This window comes from Ochotona curzoniae, unplaced genomic scaffold (assembly GCF_017591425.1).
Source record: "Ochotona curzoniae isolate NIBS_2020 unplaced genomic scaffold, NIBS_Ocur_1.0 contig_4148, whole genome shotgun sequence".
Lineage (NCBI taxonomy): Eukaryota > Metazoa > Chordata > Mammalia > Lagomorpha > Ochotonidae > Ochotona > Ochotona curzoniae.
In genome coordinates, this window is record NW_024466146.1 from 4,655,561 (window position 1) to 4,679,701 (window position 24,141).

Below are 24,141 nucleotides of genomic sequence, written 5' to 3' on the forward strand. Positions count from 1 at the left end.
CAGCTTCTGTTTCCTTCTACTTGGCTTTCATTTCTCCAACCCTTGGTCTTTTCTTTCTTCTTTTTCATCTTAACCTTACATGCACACCAAGTCTGTAAGAACTCTGCAGTTTCATGGTAGCCCCCAAGGAAACAGAGTCAAGCTCTCAATTTCGTAGACAAGCTGAAACACTTAAATGAACTGGGATTAGTGCCATAATAGGCAAAAGTACAACACACGTCTCAGGAAAGGAGAAATAAACACGCCTGATCTTGCCTGAAAAGGCAACATTTGAATAAAATCTTTGTGTGGTAGGACCCAATGCCACAATCCCTTGTGGTTATGTTCAAATACAGGGTTAAATAATTTAATGGGAGGAAAGACACTTCTAAATGTCCTAGATGCAGAATTACTCGTAATGTTTGGGTGTCTACTCCAGATCTCTTAGTGCTTTGTTGGTGTAAATTACTATCTGTAAGGACTTTATAGTTCAGGTATTTTCTCACTGGAGTGCTCATCATGAATCAGACTTAAATGCTTGGGGCAATCATTAGTCATTAGTGACAAAGAGTCCATCTTAACCTGATCTCTCAATCTTCAGTGTTCTCTTAGTGTGATGATTCCCAGCAAACCTCTTTCTGATGTGAGGGGGTGGATAGGAAGATTGATAAATGCCTTCAAAACATCATCAGAAAAGAAGTCATTGAGAATATTTTTGCATCAGTGGCACTTCTGGTCAACAAAAATTAGCATTTATCTGAAACCTGCCAACAAGTCTGGCTGCTTGACTAAAACTAGTTCTTGCTGATGTTGGTGATTTCTGCAGGGAAAGGATCTCTATTGATCAGATGAAAACAGTTGTGTTTATTGGGTCTGCTGATACTCCTTTGCTAGCTGATAGTGAACAAACACTTGGCCCTGGTGTGACTGCAGAAACCAAGCTCGTGACCCTGGAGAGACCATAATTAATATACTCCTGATCTGTGATGATCACCGAAGGTCAAAATGGTCCAGGAAATCAATTGGACTTAGAAAAACAAGGCAGAACAAAACAATTTTATACTGAGTGATCAAGAGTGCATTGAGAGTTCTTCAGATATCTTTAGGGCTTTAAATAGCTTCCAGCCTTCAGGAGGTAAATGAGCAGGCTTTTTTTAGGCTTAGGTCTCCAGCTGAAGACACAAGACATAACTTGGATTCAAATGTAGCAAGACAAAATCTTGCAGAGCCAAATAAGTCCTGCAGAGGTAGTGAATGGGATGTTAGTCACAAGTTTAAATGGCTTTCTCTACATCCTTGAAAAGGTTACATGGCCAGGATCACACATCCTCAGGTCTGCAGGAAGCCATCAGTTATCCAAATGAGCACAACAGAGTATGTGAGTGCAGGAGGCTTACCTGGAGGGTAACTCCAGGTTCATGGGAGCAGCTCCTTTGTGACACCTGCCAACTGATGCTAAACGGGAAATTGGACCCATCATTGCCCAGACCCTTTAATTTTTTATCATGAGAAGCCAGAATTCCAAAGTTTCATGTGAACTGGCCTAGCTTTTAAATTGTGAAGCCATTCATATTGTTGGGAAAACACTGTATCGTGCAAACAGAAGCTATTTCCACACACAATTTAAACTACTAATTTCTAGTATAAAACTTTCACCTAAAATCATAAGCCATGTCTGTGCTTGGCCCACTGGGTTGTCCAATCACTGATGAGGATGCTGGATATTATCTTGCTTCCAGCCATTGTTGCAGGTTGCCATGTGAAGGGCTGTGCACTGCTCCCCAGGAGATGCCACTGCGCAGTGTTGCTTTGTCTGCCTTCAAGCCAGATCATAGGGCATCAAGGAAATTCTACCTTGGTGTGCTTTGTTTTGGTGGTGCTTCGTGTACCCAGATAATGCATATGAGCACATCCCTGGGAGATGAACTCTACCTGTGTTGTCTCAAATGCTTGTCCCCTGGTGAGCAGCGAGTCTCTGTGTCACTGTTCACTAGGACAGGGTAGTGGCTGCTAGGATCCTCAGCTGTGTCTCCTGTCAGAGTGCCTTGGTTGATGATGGATGCCTGTTACCTAGCAACCAGAAGTACCTGATTTGATCCTCATAAGCCTTAACAGTCTTTCTGTGTTCATCTCTCAAGGCCAGTTGGAGATAGAGATGATTCATTCAATCTGACTAATCCAGGTAATTTTTCTGGATCCAGGGAAATAAACAGGGAACTACAAAAGTTGAAAAATGCATCCAGAAAGGATATCTGCTTATTTCTTAAAAAGTTTTGTTGTGTCCATGCAACCATATCATGAAACCAAAATTATGAACAAATGTTTTTGATTAATTGGGAGATCCTATGTTTTTATTTGGAAAACAAAGAAAATTTTATAGAGATAATGTAAGTTATTGTAGCTATGATGTAAGGTCCATTAATACAATGTAACTATGATATAAGGTCCTACAATGCCAGGCAGCCAGTGGTTCTGAAAGGATTTGCATTTTCATTCACCTACTCATTTGTATGTGTATTTGTCCATCCTCTGGACTATGGCCCTTGTTCTGCTGGCTCCACAATAGTCTCTTTAGGGCAAAAAAGTACTTTCCAGCCTCCTGGCCTTGGCTCAGTCCACTTCCACTTACTGGAAGTCTTCACTTGCTTCTCACAGTATCAAATTCCTGTTCTCCCTAAACTGTTACGTTCATGAACCCCTTCCTGACCCTGCCTCAGTGGTCTTGGTTTGAACAGAGACTACAGTAACTCCAGGGCATGGAGGAGTATTATAAACTCCAGAGACCACACTCTGATCACATCACTTTATTATCCCTTTGATTCCCCTTTTACGATTGGAAAAACCTCGAAGTTGGAGAAGTCTTCCACCTTCCTTCATGTCACCATTATAGTTAGCAGCAGGGCCAGAAACATGGCACAGGAAGTCCAATTCTGTGACTGCTCTGGACTCAACGGGACATGGAACACAGCACACCTGACACACACACACACAAACAAACCATGAGGGTGGAAGCAGCAGGTGGTTCTGCTGCCAGTGCTGCGGGACCATGAGTCACCAGGAGGGTGGGAGTGTACAGGATTAGAGAACTTATTCTGTAAACACTGTGTCGGAAACACAGATTTTTAAAGAGAGGAAAGAGAGAGAGAGGGAGCACCAAAGGAGATTTAAAAAGTTGGAACCACCTGGTAATATTGGCAGGGATAAGTCAAATAATAAATAAGCCTGTGATGGGTGAAGCAATCTTCTGCTACAAAATTGATGTGTAAAAAATTATAACAATGTTAATTTTAGCCTTGCATTAAAAACATTTTCATTGAGTCAATACTTTACACAGTATCTACTAAATAAAAGACTGCTGGATATGGTGGACTACACTTTTAAATAAAACACTGAAATGGGTGAGTTTCAACAGTTTGTACGTACATTTACTTGTTACTGAAATTGAAATAGCACATTGGAAACCCTTTTTTAATGTAATTCAAAAATTCACAAAGCAGAAAATTTATCTGCTGTCCTACAGGACATTTAAGTTTCATAGAAGAACTGAGAAATGGGGGAAGACTGATGAAAATGTCAACCAGGTAAGGAAAATACAGATAAATAACAACAAAGGAATAACAGAAGGAAGCGCTGCTTTCAACTATACGGTGTTAGAGAATATTATGGAGGAGAAAGCATTTCAACTGGTATCTGAACAAGTAAGCAATAAGCATATGGAAACGAGAGAAAAGCATTGAACTACTCAGGTTACACAAGAATTTAAAAAGACCAAAATGCCAGTGACTTAACAAAAGGCTGATTTTATCTTTCTGGATGAGCAGCCCACAGTTACTATTGCAGCTGCACATACCTCTCACCTTCTTGTTGCACAATTCTTAGCAAGAGCCTCTATCTCATTGTACAAAGGAGCTCTCCCATCTTTGGTATCCAACCTACTTTCCAGGAAGCAGAAGTGGGTGGGGAATTCATGGAGATGGGTACCATGGGGAGTCACTCAGATTTACCTTTTTTTTTTAGATTTCTTTATTTCTGTAGGAAACACAGAGAAAGATCTTTCTTTCTCTGGTTCACTTCCCAAGGGGCCATCACAGCTGGAGCTGAGCCAATCTGAATCTAGAAGCCAGGACCCTCTTCCAGGTCTCACACGGGGCACAAAGTCCCAAGGACTTGGGCCATCCTCCTCTGCTTCCTGGGTTATAACCAGGGAGCTGGATGGGAAGTGGAGTAGCTGGGGCATAAACCAGCAATTATATGGGATGCTGATACTTGCAGACCACAGAGTAGCCAGTTGAGCCATCATACCAGTCCTTTAAATTTACATTTTTTAAAAAAACATTATAGCACTATCTTATACTAAGAAAGTGATAAACTATTTACTTGAGTAACTAAAGTTTACATAACAGAGAGAGAGCGCTCCAAAGTACTGGTTCACTCTGAAGATGCTTGATATAATCAGACCTGAGCTGAGGAGTTAAGCACTCTATCCAGGTCTCAAATGTATACTAGAATCTCAACTACTGAAACCGTCACCACATTACTATAGTGGCAGAGTCAGAAATGATAGCTGGGATTTCCAATATGGGACAATGTGGTGTCTGAACCTGCCCCAAGATTAGCTTTGCTTTAATACTTATAAAGATCAAGTTTAGTGTTTCTATATTCACACACCATTTTCTCCAGAAAACTGAAATAGTGCATCAAAGTTTCATTTTATGTAATTTTAAATGTGTTAGCAAAAAATCTAACCATTTACCCTAAACATTAGGCTGTAGCGAACTGTTCATTTTTTCCCTATTCTCTCCCCCAAACGAATACTTTGCTCCAGATTATTTTTAAGATTTATTTTTACTTTTTATTGAAAAAGCAGATATACAGAGAGAAGGAGAGAAAGAGCTTCTATCCACTGGTTCATTCCCCAAATGGCCACAATGACCCAGGAGCTTCTTCCACATTTTCAACGTGGGTGCATGGTCACAAGGCTTTGGACCATCTTCTGCTGCTTTCCTAGGCCACAAGCAAGGATCTGGATGGGAAGTGGAACAGCTGAGACAAGCACCAGCACCCATTGGGGATCCCAGCACATGCAAGGATTTAGCCACTCAGCCAGCACACTGGGCACATTCCAGATCCTTGATGTTTGCATTCATCTCACAACTTCAGGCTTATAAAACACAGCAGACTCTTGAGAATGTGTAGTACTTCACTGGGTCAAAGAAACAAAAGCAAAGTATGCTGAAATCCTTCAAATACATCCAAATCATGGAGGTTCCCTGAAAATTATTTCTAGCAATTTAGCAAGGAAAAGATACAGAAGAAAATAAATCAGAAAATTCATACCACAGAGTATTAACATTTTTGATATGTAGTTATTTCAACCTGGCCCATGAAATTACCAGCAGGAATGAACAATATAAAATTGCTTTATTCAATACACTGGAATAGCCAAATCATAGAGATAGAGGTAAAATGAATAAAAATTGTCAAGGAGTGACAGTAGGAGGAAATGGAGCATTATTATTTAATAAGTACCAAGTTTCACTTTAACAAAATAAAAAAGAATTGGTGATTGATGGTGGTGATTGTGCGATAGTATGATGAATGTATTTAATACCCTGAACTATACCATTTAAAAATGGTTAAGATGAAAAAAAATGGTTAAGATGGCAAAGTCTATAATATATTTCTTTTATACCAACCAAAAGAAAAAATATTAAAATGGGTTGAGTGTTTGGTTCAGTGCCAAAGATGCTCATTGAGACACCTATATCCCATATCAGATTGCCTGGTTTGAGTTCTAACTCTGCTTCTGATCTGATGTCCTGCTATTGTACTTCCTGGAACCAGCAGGAAATGGTCCCTGCTACCCATATGAGGATTGGGGTTGAATTCTAGGTCCTGGCTTTGCATGGGTCTAGACCAAGATGTGGGCATTTGTGGAGGAAACCAGAGGTAAGATGCTCTCCCTCCCTCCCCTTCTCTCTCTTCGCCCTGTGTGTGTGTGTGTGTGTGTGTTACTCTTTCTCTCCCTCCCTCCCCTTTAAGTAAAAAAACTTTAAAGGGAGATAGTATTTTTAAAAAGGCCAGTGTAAAAATGAAGTTTATGCTATATCATTTCAATATCATAATTATCCCCCATTCCAGAATGGTCAGAAGAGTCCTATCAATTCACATAGTCAGTGACAGAAGCCACTTTTGAAATACGTAATTTTTTTGCTTACTCTAAACTAGTTCAAACCCATGTCTCTTCCTTATTTTCTTTTAAGTTCAGAAAACTTGCTATGAGGTATTTCACTTAAAGAAAGATATATTTTAAAAATTTATTTGAAAGGTGGAGTTACAAAGAGAGGAGAGAGAGAGAATCTTTCATCCATTGGTTTACTCCTCATATAGCCACGATGGCCAGGGTTGCACCAGGCTGAAGCATGGAACCTGGATCTTCTTCCAGGTCTTCCGCTTGAGGTTAGAGTCCCAGGGACTTGCGCCATCCTCCACTGCCTTGCCAGGCACATTAGCGGTAAGCTGGGTTGTAAGTGGAGCAGCTGAAATCAAACTGAGGCTCATTAATGAGATGTTGGCATCTCAAACAGAGGTTTAATGTGTTCTGCCACACTGTCAGCCCTGAGGAAACTCACTTTTGCCAACTTTTTTTTTCTTCATGGATAACAATGTCCTTAACAATGTCCCCCCCTCTTATTGGACAAACCGTCTCTGACCTGTAAGATCTTTGCTCTTATACCCTGTTGCTCGGAGTTTGATTCCAATGCTGAGAATGTTTTTAGAATGAACATCTAAGACTCAAGGTCAAGGCTGGATTACAGTTTGTGGTTGGTCCATCAATGGTCTATTCATAATTCTAAGGTTCTCCTGGATCTTTGAGCCAGTGGAGGGTAATGCAGAACTCAAAACACCCTGACTCAAAAAAAACAGCTTTGAAAAGTGATTCCAGTTTCAAACACTCCTTTCACTGAAACCACAGGAAAACTCACTCACCTGTATGCTTTCCTGCTTTCTTCCCCCCCCCCCGCCCACCTCTCTGCAACTGTAGAAAACACTTTTTGAGAAACTTCCTGCCAAATTATCTCTGCCCTCAGAGACCCTTTCCTGAAAAAAAAAATTCCATCTGGAACAATCAGCAACTTCATAGCAGTGGGTGTAGAAGCAGAAGAAATAAGAAAGGAATGATCTGCAGTTTTAGATGATGTGGTTGACATCCTGCATTCTCACATGTGACTTGAATCTTGAGATAGTTGTGTGCATGTTTGTGAGGGTTAGAATAATGTCAGCTTCCTGGCAATAATGTGTAAGACATGGGAAGGAGGAGCAGGAGATGGACAAACTGAATACCATACCAGGGCCATATCACAAATCCAAGATGATGAACAAATGACATAGGACTTTACCAGTGCAAAATGGAGAAGTGACAACAGGAAGATCACATGGATGGGGCCAGTAGATCTGGGCAGTTAATTGTGGGGTGGAAGAGCAGCAGGGTGTGGCCATGACTGGGATGAGGGGGACAGTCTTGAGATCATCCTTATTTAGGGGGAATTGAGAGGCTGAATGTAATTTAGTTGGAGATGTTCAGATGGCTATTGAAATTTGCAACTCATCCCTGTGACTAGGGTACCATTTACTTAACAATCACCTGCAGATTTTCCTGCAGTACACATGATTCTTCCTATAAAGGACAACATATAACCTAATTAGTGTAAAACCTAACAACTGGAGCAAGCATTGCAAGGAGTAAACCTATCATCTGCAAAGATTCCTTTCCAAAGCACCAGTTCAAGTCCTGGCTGCTCCACTCATGATCCAGCTCCTAGCGAATGAACCAAGGAAGGCAGCAGAAGACGGTGTAAGTTCTTGGGCCCCTGCAGCCCACCCGTGAGTTTCGGATGGAATTCTAGGTTCCTGGCTTTGCCTGGCCCATTTTGAGGAGCCAACCAGCAGAAGGAAGACTCTCTCTCTTTTCCCCCACTGTACCTCTCTAGCCCTGTCTCTGTGTGTGGGTGTCTCTAATCACTCTTTCAAAAAAATCAATACTCAAAGAAAACCTAAGAATGTCACTAAGATGTCTAAAATAATTTTTATGGAAACTTGAATATCCACACTGGATGAAACTTTTGACATCATCTTTATGTAATGTAATAATGATTTATACAAAGTAATTTTTACTTTCATTACCATAATTATAACGGCACTTTCCTGAGGCCAAAACTGAAATGACAAGCATTTTGGCATTCCAGGAACAACAGATAAGTACTCCCATACTTTAATAGAAACTAAAATTTGAATTTTTATCATAGTAGTTGTTTATCAATAGTATTACAATAGTTCTCTGCAGAAAGATATTATTCTTGGGTCAGTATGACACAAGAGCTGAATAATGGCATAAGGTGGAACACAAAGAAAGTTGGACCTGTTCTTGCGTCTCCAAATTACACTCCGAATGCCACATAAAAAAGAGGTGAGATGCTCAAGCCATCTCGACAGCCGTTAAGTGTTTTAGCAATGTCTGCTGAGCATGAGATGAAGGCAATCCCAGCAGAAGAGCTTGGGTACAAGTAGCCAAAATGGCTCTGCGTCTATTTCATTAAGTTCTCAGAAAGGTGTGTGGCTGGTCCTTTCATGGTGGTGTATTTCCTGATACTGTATTTAATTTGGTGCTATTATAAATGAAGAAATAATTTATTACTCAGTCACATACATGGAGAGAAAAAATAAAAGTATTTCATTTGTGGCCATGGGGATGGAACTGGAGCACTTTTTTTAAGTAACGTAATTCAGACACAGAAAGACAAACATCACATTTTCTCACATGTGAAAGCTAAAAAGGATAATTCACAAGTACACAGTAGAAATGTTTTTATCAGAGACAAGGAAAGGCGAGTAGAAGGAAACGGAGAGATGATATTTAGCAGATACAGATAGCTGGAGGAATAATCAAATCACAGCAGAGAAAGGTAACAGGGTTGAAAACATTTAAGTGTATATTTCAAATTAGTAGGAAGGATTCTGAACATTTTTCTTTTTTTAAATTATTTTTTAATAATCTTACTTAGTTGATTAGGGTACAAAGGGTCAAGGGCTACAGGGTGAAAGTGGGTAATACCATTGTTTCCACACTAATATTATCATTTTTCCCTGTATCTGGGGTTAGGGGAGTAACAAAGGGAAAAGCCCCACCCAACCTCCTACCCATCCCAGATACCCAACAGGAGGCGTGCTCCGAGGGTCCTGCTCAAACAGTTTTGATAGTTCATCAGTTCTGGATTGCTGCCAATCTCGCAGTTCCAATTCGCAATGAAACCTATTCAGAGTCCACTGGCTGACAGTCTCTTGATGGTTGGGGTTCTAAGATCAGCATTTTTCAACAGAAACAAACGATGACAGCTTGAGTTAATGAATATTCCAATTATCCTGACAGATTAATTGAAGTACTATTTTCAATTATGAAATTTCATACATAGTGTATGATTATTTCACATAATTTTACATTTATATAGGTATATATAATTATGTAAATAATATGTATGATTATTATACATAAAATAGAAATAAAAATTAAAATATAGGAATACTGAAAAGTTCTGGTATTCAAGTACTTATGTGAGGCCTAGCATTCCAATAAAAGGAGAAAAATATTAATTCATTTAAATTTTTCTTTGTTCTCAAGGCATAACCAAGTGGATAGTTGTCCACAGAAAATAATATCTGCTAGCCTTTTAAAGATGAACAAATGTAAGAAGAACATCTTTGGAAGAAGTCACATTACTACTCCAGTTTATGTAATTTCCAATTACCCCCACAAAAACACATGATGGATATATACATACCACTTCTTTCAGACAATGATTGCAAATATTTTGTAGTATGATAAATTCTCTGGCTGACTTTTCTGCAGTATTTTCATGGTTAGCTAAGTGTGCTGGGCACAAAGGGTGAGAATAGGCAGGCTCTCCTAGTTGTTGGAGTAGAATCTGAATATGAGGAAACATGGAATGTATTGCAGTTAGGATGCTATAGGTGAATAAGGTAAGCACAAACATTTTAGAACACAGTGGAACCAATTCCCTAAGATGTACACAAGTTAAGCAAAAGGATTTTTTCTTTTTTTTTAATCCCCTCAGTGACACTGTAAAATATTTACTACTCACACCATAAACTATTTCATACATTCAATATGTTCTCATTGTTCCTTTCAGATTTTTTTTTCCTTTTGGCAAAAGTTAATTAATTGCACTGGTTGTGAATTCTACATGGTTCTCAGACATGTATCGAGATAAAGATTTTGTGTTTTGATACTCTATCATAAACTTCAGAGAGAAATCAATATTGCTATTTCTACTATTATCTTCATCATTGTGCCTTTGTCTACAGGCCAAATGGAAAAGATATCACTATATTATATTGTAATCTCCTTTAAAAATGTGTGAGCCAAAAGAAAGGACAAATTGAGACAGTCATTACGTACAGTTGTCACACTTGAACTGCTAAGAAGGAGACTTCTGGGGACCAATTGAAGTCTTGGCAAAGCCACAGAATCTCTATGGACTTTGCAATGTACTGGAAAGAATGGGAATAACTTGAAAAGTGCTTTGGAAATAAGCCTCCGATATACATATTACAACTGCATCAGTTTCAATTGGGCAAGCAGGACAAATTTTTTTCTGTTTTTTTTAAGGTTTATTTATTTATATTGCAAAGTCAGATATATAGAGAGAGGAGGAGAGACAGAGAGGAAGATCTTCCGTCCAATGACTCACTCCCCAAGCGGCCGTAATGGCTGGAGCTGTGCCAATCCGAAGCCAGGAGCCAGGAGCCTCTTCTGGGTCTCCAATATGGATGCAGGGTCTCAAGGCTTTGGGCCATGCTCAACTGCTTTCCCAGGCCACAAGCAGGGAGCTGGATGGGAAGCGGGGCTGCCGGGATTAGAACTGGTGTCCATATGGGATCCTGGCGCATTCAAGGCAAGAACTTTAGCCACTAGGTCATCGCACTGGGCCCAGGACAAATATTAATGACTGTTTCTCTATCCACTAGTAATTTTCCTTTTCCACACGTTTTGGAATCAACATTCAATATAGTTTGAATACTTCACTGCAACATGTCATTAGGAATTTGATGGCACTTAAACAGTGACTCATCCACTTTACCCCAATGGGCATTCCAGGAAATTATCCTTGTTTATTGCCATTTTCAAATGATGCTAAAGCAAAAAGAATGAGAGAAAAATAATTATCCTAAGTGTTAAAGCAACACCTTGTTCTTAACGGCTGTCCCCATCATTTACAAATTAATGCAGTGCAAAAGGTGCAAACTACTTATATAACTGCTCTTGGATTTCATTAAAATTAATCAGGGGTCCTTTTTAATGTCTTTGAGAATTGCTTCAAGTGGCAAAAATCAGAAAATATGCCCATGGGACACATTCAGTTAATTGCAATTTACTTCTCAAATAGTCATTCTTAAGCCGTAGGCTGCAACTGCGTAACACTGAAGCAACTTGAATGACAAAGCCAGTCAAATCAGTCACTTAGCATGATGTGCTTTTAAATGTCCCAATGTCCCATTAATTTCCTATGTACTTTTTTTTAAGTAAGTCAGAATGTTGATGGGATGAACTGAGAACAGGTGTAAATTTTTACAATTGTTTTCTCCGGAAATTGAACTTACTGTATATTTTATACTAGTTGGTGTAGGAGAGGCAGCAGAGAAATCAAAGTAAGCTACAGTGATGAAAACATAGTAGCAGATACTGTAACATGTTTGTATGTGTATACTACCTGGATAAATGATTGATGACAATGAGTAAAGCTAAGCGTTTGAGACAGAACTGTGCTCTAAATCTTACCAGCTAGATTACCCTTAGGAAGACCCCTTAAACTTAACAGTAAAATGGGGAAAATGGAGTATCAAAATGATATTTTCCTTGGGATTACATTTAGACCATGTATATGAAAATAACATTTTGTAAAAGGGCAAGTTAGTAATTTGTGTTTATGAGAAGTATTTTATCAAGGCATTGTATTTTAGGATATAAGTAAAACAGAGTTGCTGAAAGTCAGCATTTCTAGTACTGAGTCTTTATATTGGGGAGAAATAGGATTTGAACAGATATCAGCACACTTACAAAGATTAAGTTGAGAATCCTTGCTTTCACTGTTACGTCCTATTCTTGGGGTTTGGCTCAGTGAACAAGACAGTATCAGAGATTCCCTCATTCCGTATTAGAGTGCCTTGACTGGATATCCAGCTCCAAATCCTGGTTCCCATTTCCTGCTAATATACATCCTGGGAGGCAACAGTTGATTGATCAAGTGTTTGGGCTCCTGCTGCCCACGTAGGAGACCTGGATTAATTTCCTAGCCCTAGCTTCAGAATGGCCCTGACCAAGACCATTGCAGGCAATTGGAGAGAGAGCTAAGAGAGAGGAGCTCTCTCTCTCTGTGTCACCTCTCTCTCTCTGCCACCTCTCTCTCTCTCCTTCTTGGATTCTCTGTTAATATGTCTTAACTCTCAAATAAATAAAAAGTTAAAAAATTTTTAAAAAGAGCTGTCTAGCCTATATGATTGGGGTAGTGATATCATAATGTCCTCAGCTCCTATAAAGATGATGAATCAGTTGTTTCAGACTCAACTACGACTGCCTTTACAATCACTCCATTTCAGACACTCATTTCTGTAGTTGTGGTCTGGATTCAGAACACAGAAGTCCTACAATTTTCACCTATGCAATTTGAATCTTAAATCTCTCTCTGAGCAGAAACATCCTTCTTTCCCTTATTCTTTTTATTTATCTTTGTTTCTACTTCAGTGAAGCCTCTGTTTCTCCCATTTCCTTTCAGTCTTTCCATTCTGTGACCTCAACATCATCTTTTTATGACCTACTTCTCCTGGTGTCTTTGTATCTTTATTCTTCATCAGCATTGGTGAAACAAAACTCTAACACTGAATCAATACCATGATGATCATTCTTTGTTCCATGCCCAATCAGATGAGCCTTGTAGTATAAGCCAACCAGCCAACCCGGCTGGTGTTTGCCATGTACATGTAATGCCATTCCAAGTATTTTCTTTGTAGGATCTTATTTCATCCTTATTTACTATGAAGATTTATTCTTAATTTATAAGCAATACGACTGTTTCACAGGCATAAAGTAACTTTACAAACATTTACATCAATTTTAGTATATGTGCTGTCAAAGCGAGCACACAAAGCTTTATATCAAATTGAAGTTATTATCAATTATAAACATATTATTACTTTAAAAAGGAAAAGGAAAATGTCAGAAATCTACTTGCAATACCCCAAAAGCTGACAGATATATCCTGATTTCAACAGTGTTAAATGTGCAAAAAGTGCATCATCTAAGAATGAATTAAATATGCTAAGTGATGGAAGCACAGTGCAAACCGAGGCAGCTGGGATCTAGGGCATGATAATTTTCCTTATCAGGTTATTCTGCCCTGCAAAAAAAACCCCTGCATAACCATGCAAAGTCAGTCACAAATTTACGGTCTTAAACATTACCTAGGCTTTTAGTTCTGTTGGTCAGTTTCTGTTTCTTTTCTCTTTCCTATCCTTTCCTTCACTCCTTCCATGATTATTCCATTGTATTTGTATTCTACTTAGGCTCACTATTAAACACATACCCTCTTTCACTTTTGTGGATGACTATGCAACTTGAGAAAATTGAGGCCATTTGTCACAATTCAACTGAACTCCTGGTTCTCCATCTCCACACCACCTCTGAACATAGCACAGCTCCCAGGAACCCCTTTTCTTCACTCAAGGTAAGAAGGCTTATTTTCTCTCTCCTATTTGCTCCTTTCTATTCTCTTATTCCTACAACGTCTTACTTCCTCTAAACCTTAGCCTTCTTTCCTAATTTTCAACCCTTTCCTCCTTATTCCTCTGATACACATGACCAAGATTCAGCCTTCAAACTTCTGTTTCAGTATTTTCCCTTTTCTGTTTTAAATTTAGTAGATGGGGAGTGCTCCACAAATGCAGTCGTCATTTCTTCACTTTCCCCACTCCAATTTCTCCTTCCCAAATTCTATGTTAAATTTCTCTTAATATTCTTCTTAGTAAGCTAATTTTTATTTGATTTGAAGGAAAATTGTCTTCATTTTTTGACCCCCTTAATGGATTCTGTTTGGTGCGATTGATTTCGTCTTCCTTTCTAAGAAGTCCTATCCCATCGACTTCCAAGGCACCACACCTTCTTAATTCTTCCTGTTTCACAACCCTGTAACCCCCCAGCTGCTATTCTCAGGCTGCTGTCAATTTCACTTTGCACATGGTTACATTTCTTCATGATGACAGAATTCCTAATCTATAATCCTTTTCTGTACCATTTATCTTAAATGGTTATCTCCATTTTCCATATCTTCAGTGCCTTAAACATCTCCATTTGGATATCATCTGTTTACATTTAACATGCTCAAAATAAAAATCTGGATTTTTCAAAAATTTATTTTCATTAGAGAGGTGGATTTATAGAAAATTAATAGCTGTAATGATTCGAACTGAGCTGCTCTGAAGCCAGGAGCCAAGAGCCAGGAGCTTCAGTTTTCTACTCTGGTGCAGGGTTCTATGGTTTTGAGACATTCTCCACTGCTTTCCCAGGCCACAAGCAGGGAGCTGGATCAGAACTGCTGCAGCCAGGACCCAGTGGAGTAGCTGACACTTGAAGGCGAAGGATCTGCCATTTGAGTCATGGTGCTGGTTCCAAATTCTGGATTTTCCTTTCCAAAATTTAGTCCTCAAGCAATTTTCCCTCTCAACTGGTGTTAATTCCAAACTCACAGTTGCTTAGCCCTCAAAACTTGACATTATCTTTAATATCTTTTTCTTGCACCTCATATCAAGTCTATGAATAAATCATTCTGCCATCAAAATATGTTGGGAATCTGATCACCAGACTTCTGTTACCACTTTTATCAATTCCATCATCATCTCACCTGGAGATGGATGTCCATCTCTAGACCTTGTAGCTGGATGTCCTGCCTCATCCTTTGTTCCTTATCAGTCTTTACCAAGAAACCAGATAGATTTCTGACTGTCTCTGACCTCATCTCTATACCCTGTCCTTACCCTACCCTGGAAGCATTCTTCTCGTACTACACTTGTGCTGCTGTTGTTGGCTCTCCCCCCACTCCCGATTCCATCTAGAGTACTCTTTTGATGACTCGTCCTTTCACTTTATTATCCTTTACTCAAATATCTCCTGTTTAGGAAATGCTTCTCTTAACATTCTGTATGAATTTCTCTTTTCTAATTCTATTTTAGTGTCTCTGAATGACCTTTTTTAAAATACATCTGACATATTACACTTTTACATTTGGGCATAAGAATGATAGATAGAATGTCATTATTGATTCAAGCCTGGCACCACTTTCTAATTTAATTACTTAATTATATGCTTATTTCTGTAAACAGCAGTAAACTCCAGCACTCATTACAGAAATTAGAAGCATAAATCATTATATATGAGAGAATCTCAAAAAATGTAGAAATATAAGATTAAGCTTGCTTTGGTGCAAAAATTTTGAAATACATTTGTAGCTTTTACATTTTCCATGAAAATATTTAGTATCTTAGCTATATGCATGCATGTATATACATATGTCAATACTTATATATGCATATGCATATAAATATACTTGTTGAATTGAAATATGTTTTTTTTCCCCTCCTCTCTCAACTAGGATCCAAGCTCTGTGAGTGTCAAGGACCTTGTTGGTTCCTTCTGTATACACAACAGCTGAAGTAGTGCCTAACAGAGGCACTTGAAAATGAAGCATTGTGTACTTCTGTGCTTCAGCGTGACGTACCCATCAGTGTGTCCTCAACCAGCATTCACGCTGTCATACCTGATCTGCTTCTCTCTACGCTCCTTTCCTTCACCCTAAACTCAAACCTTCTGTGACTCCTCTCTTGGTGCCGGCACCCCTGCTATCTCTGCACTGTTGGACCCCAGCATCACTATAGAACTTCTTCCAGAAGTTGTACAGTCATCTCTTGCAAAATGGTTCTGTTCCCTCCCATCCGTTTCCAGTCTTCTGCTCTCTCCCCTCCTACCCCATTCTCTCCCTGTCCACACTGTTCTGGATGGAGTGCCCTGTTTCTCTGACAATCTTCTGCAGAGTCCTTCAAGTTAAAGGAGCAAATCCAAGGTCTCGCCTTCGATGCTTCTCCACGTTCCCAGGAGGTAAATGGGAACAGACATGATGTGCTCAGTTCACACATGAGGAAGGTGCCCTCGACCGGGGGGGGGGGGGGGGGGGGCAGGCACGTAAGAGCTTCTCCAGACAACTCATTACAGTCGCTTTTCTTTTTCAGGTCAGAAGGAAGCTGGTGTTTCATGGCTTCAGCAAACCTCACTGTAAGATCTCATGGCTGTTGCTGAAAGACTATACTATTGTTATAATATAGGGGAAACAGTTTAGGAGGAAGGGGAGATGGAGACAGTGGAAGTGAAAATCCCTGAGCTGAAGAAACTGTACCATGAAAATAAGTAAAAGAAAGAAAAAAAGAAAAGAAGGAAGGAAGAGAGGGAGGGAGGAAGGAAGGAAGGAAGGAAGGAAGGGAGAAGGAAGGAAAGAAAGAAGGAAGGAAGAAAAAGAGGTGAAAGAAAAGAAAGACTAGTGCCATTCTGGAAGGTAATTATGAATATCATTGTGCTGGTACAAACACTTTCAGTAAAAGTGACCCTGCTGGGAAATCTGAAGCAAAGTGTTGGGTGGTTGCAGCTGCTAGCAACCACCCAGGCTGAACAAAGTGGGGGTCTCACGGCTGCAGGAACTCCCACCCAGACATCTTGAGAAGGTATGTTACTCCCTCACAACTTTTGGGTTGCCTAGGGGTGTGGAGGGTGGGGATACCAATTTCTTTCCTCAGATTCCCAAACTCCAGAAACTTCGCTCACATCCTTTTGTTCTCAGATGTATCATGTGAGGACACGGGGCACCTGGGCAGCCTCACTGTCCCCTAACTGGGCTTGCAGTTGGCCCCCAATTTTGGAAGTCCCTCCTGCAGCGTTACAGCTCCGGCCAAGTCACACAAAAGCTCAGATCCGCGGGAGGAACTGTGCCTATGGGTCAGGGTCAGCGAGGGTGTGCTGAGGCCACGCCTGTTTGTTTCCTGAAAGGAAATCCTCGCGGGAGGGCGGCCGATAGTGTTGAAGTGGACTTGGAGGCGCGGGGTGGCAGCATTCCCAGGCGCTTTGACGTAGACTACACGAGGCACGGGACACTCCCACTGCATAAGAGGAGGCACGGCAGCGTTGGGGACAGCCACCAGCTCCGGGAGCAGCCCAAGCACCGGCTCTCCCACTGACTCTCCACGCGCTCGAGGCGACCGTCTCAGCGCATTCGAGGGAATCCCTGGAGATCCGGAGTGCTTACAAAGAGGCATCCTCCTGCAACTCGGGAGCGCAACACAGCTTGACGAGGTGAGTGGGGTGCAAAGGGTAGAATGGGTCCCTGGCAGCTCCGCCCAGAGGACGGTGAGACCTCGGAGCCAGGTGCCTCATTAAAAGTCCCCAAGAACGGCGCTCGGCCCCTAAGGGGCTCCTGGAGGTCCCCAGGGTTAAGGTACTGCCCAGGCAGGAGACAATCTTTCCCCCAAATAACTGAGCCCAAGGAACTCTCCAGTGAGTGAGGATTGAGTTCCGGACAGCACCAACTTCAACACCCAGGACAGCGACCCGCCCGGTCTGACCCCGCCCTTGGTTGTCCACATCTTGGAACTGCTTGGGTCTTACATCAACTTTCCGGGGGGTATCTGATGTTTTGATAAATACAGAATATAAAATATTTTAATATCTTAGCTGAAAAAAGAAAAAAATAAATGTGATTTTGTTCAAGATAATATGTAAATAGAGAGAAATCGAATACTTTTGTGTTTCAAATACATTTGAAATAGGAGTGTGAATGTTCAGAGTTCCTGAAATATTTATTTAGTAGTGCCTCAGTATACCTTGCTACTCTGCATAACAGAAAGATCCCATTCTGTTGTATTATCATTAAATGCTCCAGTGGAAACAGATTTCCATATTTCCACCTTTGCCTTCATGATACTAACATATAGATGGTTGGGAATAGAACATAAATTGAAATTAACCCATATACGACGTTCCTGGTTTTTCTTTATGTAAGATCTGCTAACTATTTTGGATAGTCTGTGAGGAGTCAGACTACCTTTGCTTTCTGGGGGGAAAAAAAACCACGATTATCTAAGTTATTATTTTCAGGATGTAACACGTCATTGCACTTGTAACATAAAAATAATTCCAAGGTGGTAATATAGATGCTCTGATTTTATGGTAATAGGCAGTGAGACTAGTCAGTTTTCCTTAAGACCTTTGGGAGCCAAAGTAAGAAAAGAGAATTTAAAAAGTGTTATATTCATGAAAAAAATTTAAGTGATAGCAAAATGTCTATTAACTCAACCCAAATGGGCTGAATATTTTCCTCTTAATTCTCGCCTATATTCATCTTTACCTTTAGCACACTGTTTCTTTTTATTATGATATTTTATAATCATAGTGCCCTTGTTAAAAGTTGAAAGACACTGTAAACAGGAAAACATCATTCCTCTGCACCAGCAAAAACTTGTTTTACCGATTCACCTTACAAAAGAACACAACTTAGGAATAAATATCTCTCAGCTGGTAAATCTTAGTTTTATATTCACTACCTGTCCTGGGAATGAGTCATTTTAGCTAGAACCGGGCTTGTTGGATGGTAAGTAGGATAGATATTTTTTTTTCCCCTGCTTGGTGTCTACGATGTGTTGCATTTGCTGGGACCAATGATGTTAGGGCAATTTTATTTTCTGTACTCCATGGAACACAAGCAGGGACTGATGTGAGATGTTTCCATCCTGTGCAGTTTCAGGGCCATGGCTGATCCTGGGATCCACCGCCCCTTGAGCCTAACCTGCTCCCTGCTCATTGTGGGAATGTGCTGTGCACCTCCTTTCTTCTGTCACAGCCAGACAGACCTACTGGCTCTTCACCAAGCTGATCCTCAGTGCTGGGAATCCTCCTCAGTGCTTCTCCTGGAAATGCGAAAGCCTCGCATTTCCAACACTGTTTCAGGCTTCTGGGATTTTATGATGTACCTGAAGTCATCTGAGAACTTGAAGCATGGGGCTCTGTTTTGGGATCTGGCCCAACTCTTCTGGGACATCTATGTGGACTGCGTGCTTTCAAGGAACCATGGCTTAGGAAGGAGGCAGTTGACTGGAGAGGAAGAGAAAATCCCAGCAGCACAGCCACAGCACACAGGGAGTAAACAAGGTGGTCAATTCCAGCTGCCCTGTCTTTTCAAAGGATCAATCAAGTATGAATGTGTTGGATTGTGAGAAGGAGGGAAACAGCATTGGGTAATCCAGCGTCACCTATAGGTCCCTAAAGGAGTGAACCAGGAACACACATGATAAGAAGATAAGAAACATTTCCTTTAGCATTTTATAGTAGCAGCTTATATAAGCCTGTCCTCACCCTCCTGCTTTTAGTGGACTGCATAAAGGAGAAATCGGAGAGACAAGTAAGGACAAGTATGTTCCTAAAACACAACACAAAGGTAGAAAGAGCTGCTCCGAGATCAGTATTAATTTTTAAGATTAACTTGAACACTGGTAGTCATAGCCTAATGCTTACTCACTTTGGGGCTGGGAGGCTCCCAGCACACAGATTATTTTTTTCCCCTCTTAAACCAGAAAAACGAACCCTATTGTTTTCATTGTTTAAATGGAGAGGCATTCTGAGATGCAGTTATCTGCTGACTAGCAAGAACAACCTGCTGTTTGCAGAGTCAAACCTTGTTGAGTTTTTGCGTGAATCAGGTATAATATCAGCAAGCTGAGTAATTAGTTTTTTTGTAAGTCTAAACTTCCTACAAATTTATACAATCTTCTCTGGAATTATGTAATACATATTCCTTATAGAATTGGAATGAGTGAGCCCCTGTAAGCAAGTGAGGAAATGCCTGGGCCCTACTCATACTGTCTTTGTTATTTTTGTGGTGTCATTTGAACAAATTAAATTCCAGATCTGAGAACAAGGGCTTATATACAGTAGTAATCCACTAGAATTATTTATGTACCAGTGAAAAATGAAGGCATAACTGCTTTTTATGTTTGATCATGAAAATTGTTATGAATTCCTATATTCCCTCTTATCAAAACAGGAATTGATAACAGCTATCATTGACTTTTTCTAAGTTACTGATGAACATTTGCGTATCTGGTTTGTTTCACTCTCAGAAAATAAAAGTGATTTTCTAACCCATTACAACAGAAAATTCATTATTATGTACAGATACATTTTTAAAAATTTTATATGTATTATTTTATTCTAAGCCAGTTTCAACTTTTGAAAATAAATTCTGGCAACTTTGCTGTTTCAAGTGGAAATTCAAAATGCGGGTGTAAAACTGCCTTGAGCAGTGGCTGCTTTGGCATCAGCATCATATAAAGCCTGCATTTGTATTTACTTCTTCTCTACAGCTAGGGTAATCTGTACGGTCTTTCCCCACTCCTCCCATTCATTTAACTGTTGTAGCTAAACAATTACCAACTTATCTTTTGGTATCTTTCACACACTGGAAAGTCCAAAGGAATGTCTTCAGAATATCTATGGTATAGTCAGTTAAAAATGAAAATAGTTAAAAGTTTGTTATTAATCATATGCATGTGTATGTATCTGTGTGTGTAATCTTTATCCAAGGAAACCTCAGACTTAGAAACCACTCCATTCACCTTGCTACAAAGTTGCTATGGACTCAACTGGTCCACAGACTTTAGAAAGAGTGTTGTGTAAGGCCAAGTAACAGAGGCAAACATTTCACTTTATCAATATTACTTTAATTTCCAACAAAAAACAATCATTTATAGGTCAGAATTCAATGTGTTTGTTATAATCACAGTCAAAGAAAATTTGGGGTCACGAAGATATCATATCCATAAGTCAGATAGCTGCAAGAACATGGAGATCTCAAGAGGCTTCATAAATTTCCAGTGGTTCAGCAGGACTCTGGATGTATCTGCAAGGATTCTCTGATAACGGTTTCTTTTGTTCCTGGGAGTAACATGTTACAAGGTTGGAAAGTGGTGAGAGTTGAGAGGGGGTTGTCCCTGCCGTTCTCAGGAAAATCATATTATTTGGGCCGAAGGGAAGAGTAACCGAAATAAGTAGCTGTACAGTATGTGATGAGTCCTTGTTATTTTGGACATCTTCAAAAGAATAGTTAAAATTGTGAGATCTCCCTATAAAAATGACTGAAAACAGAAAACATATGATTTTATATATATTAAGTATCCTATTTACTTATATTAGGTCAACAAATACTAGAGATATCAAACAACTATGCAATCTTTGTTAAGTTCATCAGTATAGTTAGCCCTCTCAATGGATTTTTATAATGTAAACAAAAAGAAAGGCATGTGAAGAGGTAGGTATCTCATAAAATCTCTTAATATACTAATATTCTCTGATTCTATTAGAAAGAATGAAAGACATTTATTTAAATATAGACAAAAAATGTTGATTAAGCTGGGTGATGCAATGGACACTGGGTCTATTTATAATAATGATAAGTAGGAAGGGAGGAGGACCAGAAATTAGATTTCCAGCAAATCCAAGCGCTGAAGACATCATTATAAGAAAGGATTATAAATATCTTAGATATTTAGTCCAGGAAGATATAAGCTAAAGCTGAATAAAACATATACATGGGTTAAATTCTGCTGAATTATGTATGAAGAGAGAAAGCCAAAGACTGACTCAGGAAAGAACATCCACAGGCAACTCCCAAAGACAAAACAAGTCGTTAACAAGGTTAACTTATGGGTTAGTCAAGGCCTCAGGAAAAATGAAAAGATTTAAAAGTATATCACTGTGTAAAAATTGATAATAACTTCCTAGGGAAAAAAAAAACCAACTCTCCTTTTAAGAAATACAGAAAATTCTTTCTTTCTGTTCCTTGCAGGTTGTATGTTCCAGAAAATATTGGAGTTTTTGTTTTCCTCCTTTATGAGAGAAAATAAAAATTAAGGTTTATGATCCGATGGTGTCTACCTAGCTGGCAAATATTTATGGTGCTTATTTGTAAACATTAAATATCAGAGAAAGTAATGCTTTAAAACAAATAATTAGACTCACATGTTTCATTTTCTCCTTTACTCAACTCCAATAAATTTCCTAAACAAACTGCTCAACAATTACTCATGTAACAATCATAAGAAACATTTAGTGACATAGTCCCATGGTGCATTACAAGGCTTTTAATTGCAATGTTATATACAGTGATAGGGAATGTGGACGTTTCCTAGATGTCCTGTAGTAGGGCAATTATGACCATCTATGGTATAAGGTGTGTGTGTGCAATATACTATGATCATTTATGGAATATTATGTATGCTTTACAAGTTTTTGCTATATTTATATGTTAAAATATAAGGAAAATTTATTTTTATTTATGTATATTTTAATTCAATTAGTTGATAATTAATATATTTAATATGATTGATCTAATTTTAATTATGACAAAATATTATAGGACATAAAATTGTACTGAAAATTTACAGTAATGCATTTATGTGAAATTTTGATGGTAGAATGGCAGAAACATCTAACTTTTAGGAAACAGTTTATTGTGATTTAAGTAATTTGAAAATAATTTGGTGGCTTTATGAATTTTTTCCTTTTTCTGTTTTCAGGTGCATTTTCTCAGCTGCCAAGAATGCTTTTCCTAAAGAAGAAAGAATTGATTCAAGATCTAATAAACATGCATGCGCACAGGAGTGGGTCTAGATTCATTGGGAAAACAAAGTTTGAGATAAAAAGAAAATAAACCTGTTACTGAACCTTTATTTATTTTAAATGGTGACAATTCTCAGAAAAGAATAGTAAGCCAGATTCTCTGATAGCACTCATTTGAAGCTTCAATCTTTAGGCTGCTATCACATAATTTCAAATTGTGACTAATCACCAGGCCATCTCATTGTCTAAAAGAGTTAAGTATCTTCAAAGGTGACTTTGGTGATACATTTTGGGATCTTGACACTGTCAGCAGTCTAGAGCGCCATACATTTAACTTGGATTGTAACACGACTTCCAAGCCATTGCTTATGCATTGCTCATGCATAGGCACACACACAATGGAAGATGTCTTTCACCACCAGTTACCCTGTGGTCTGTGACACCTGAATCTTGTCTAATAATAGATTGAAGAAAAAGACAAAAGAAACTTGCAAATAAAGCAGTCATCTAATGGAAAAAAAAATAAAAGCTCTGAACCCTAAACAATACTACTGGAATCTCTTCATTTCAATATCTAACGTTACCACTAGTCATGTCTCAATAGCAATAAGCAAATAGGCAGAAAATCTTTCCCAATTAGCATATTTCCTATTTGACTAAATATTAAACTTTTAGAAGTTGTTAAACTTAGCATTGAAAAATAAAATAAAAGCAAAGTAACAGGACTGTAAGATCAAATTTACAAATACTTTTTATTTGAAAAGTGATTAAATCAGAATGAGGTTCATAGATGAGAAGTCCAATTTCCAAAAATTCCTGGAGTTCCAGACACCGCGCTATTTTTTAAATCTCTATCCCCATCCCAATGGTTGACAGAAAGCTTGAATTTCAGATATGTCAGCAGTTTCCAGGTCGAAAATAAATCTCTGTGTTTTCATTGAAGGTCTAGGGTCCTTCTTACACAGGAAATCTTCTCTAAAGGGCTTTTGTCAGAGGACTCACTTTTTTTCTGTGAGGTTTAGCAATAAAGGCAGAAGTCTTATGCAGAGTTGGGCAAGAAGGGGGCCCAGCTCTCACTGGCAGCTGGCTGTGAGAGTGAGCACAGAAAAAATCATGAAGACTTTTCATTATCTTGCTTCCATAGGTTTGTAATTTTTGTGTTTATGCTCTTTTTATGTTTTTCATAACATTCTTCAACACTATCATATAAACACGTGAATTCTTATAAGTATATCATGCTCAGCTTGCAAAAGAGACTGCCCTTTCCTTCTCCCTCAATTGGTACACTGAAGCAAAGTGGTCAATGTTTTTCTGTAAAGAGATCAGACAATAAGAAATATATATATATATGTATATAGTCTTTGTGAGCCTTCCTGTCTCTGGGG

The 24,141-nt window shown here is 39.1% G+C and overlaps 1 protein-coding gene across 1 annotated transcript; it reads left to right on the plus strand.

The window, feature by feature from the left end:
- Positions 1-18,879: 18,879 nt before the first annotated feature.
- Positions 18,880-22,848, plus strand: FAM237A (family with sequence similarity 237 member A). The gene is made up of 2 exons (XM_040984406.1): positions 18,880-19,291; positions 22,714-22,848. Exons 1-2 carry the CDS (start codon positions 18,892-18,894, stop codon positions 22,845-22,847), a joined length of 534 nt encoding a protein of 177 aa, XP_040840340.1. The 5' UTR covers positions 18,880-18,891; the 3' UTR covers position 22,848.
- Positions 22,849-24,141: the final 1,293 nt, after the last annotated feature.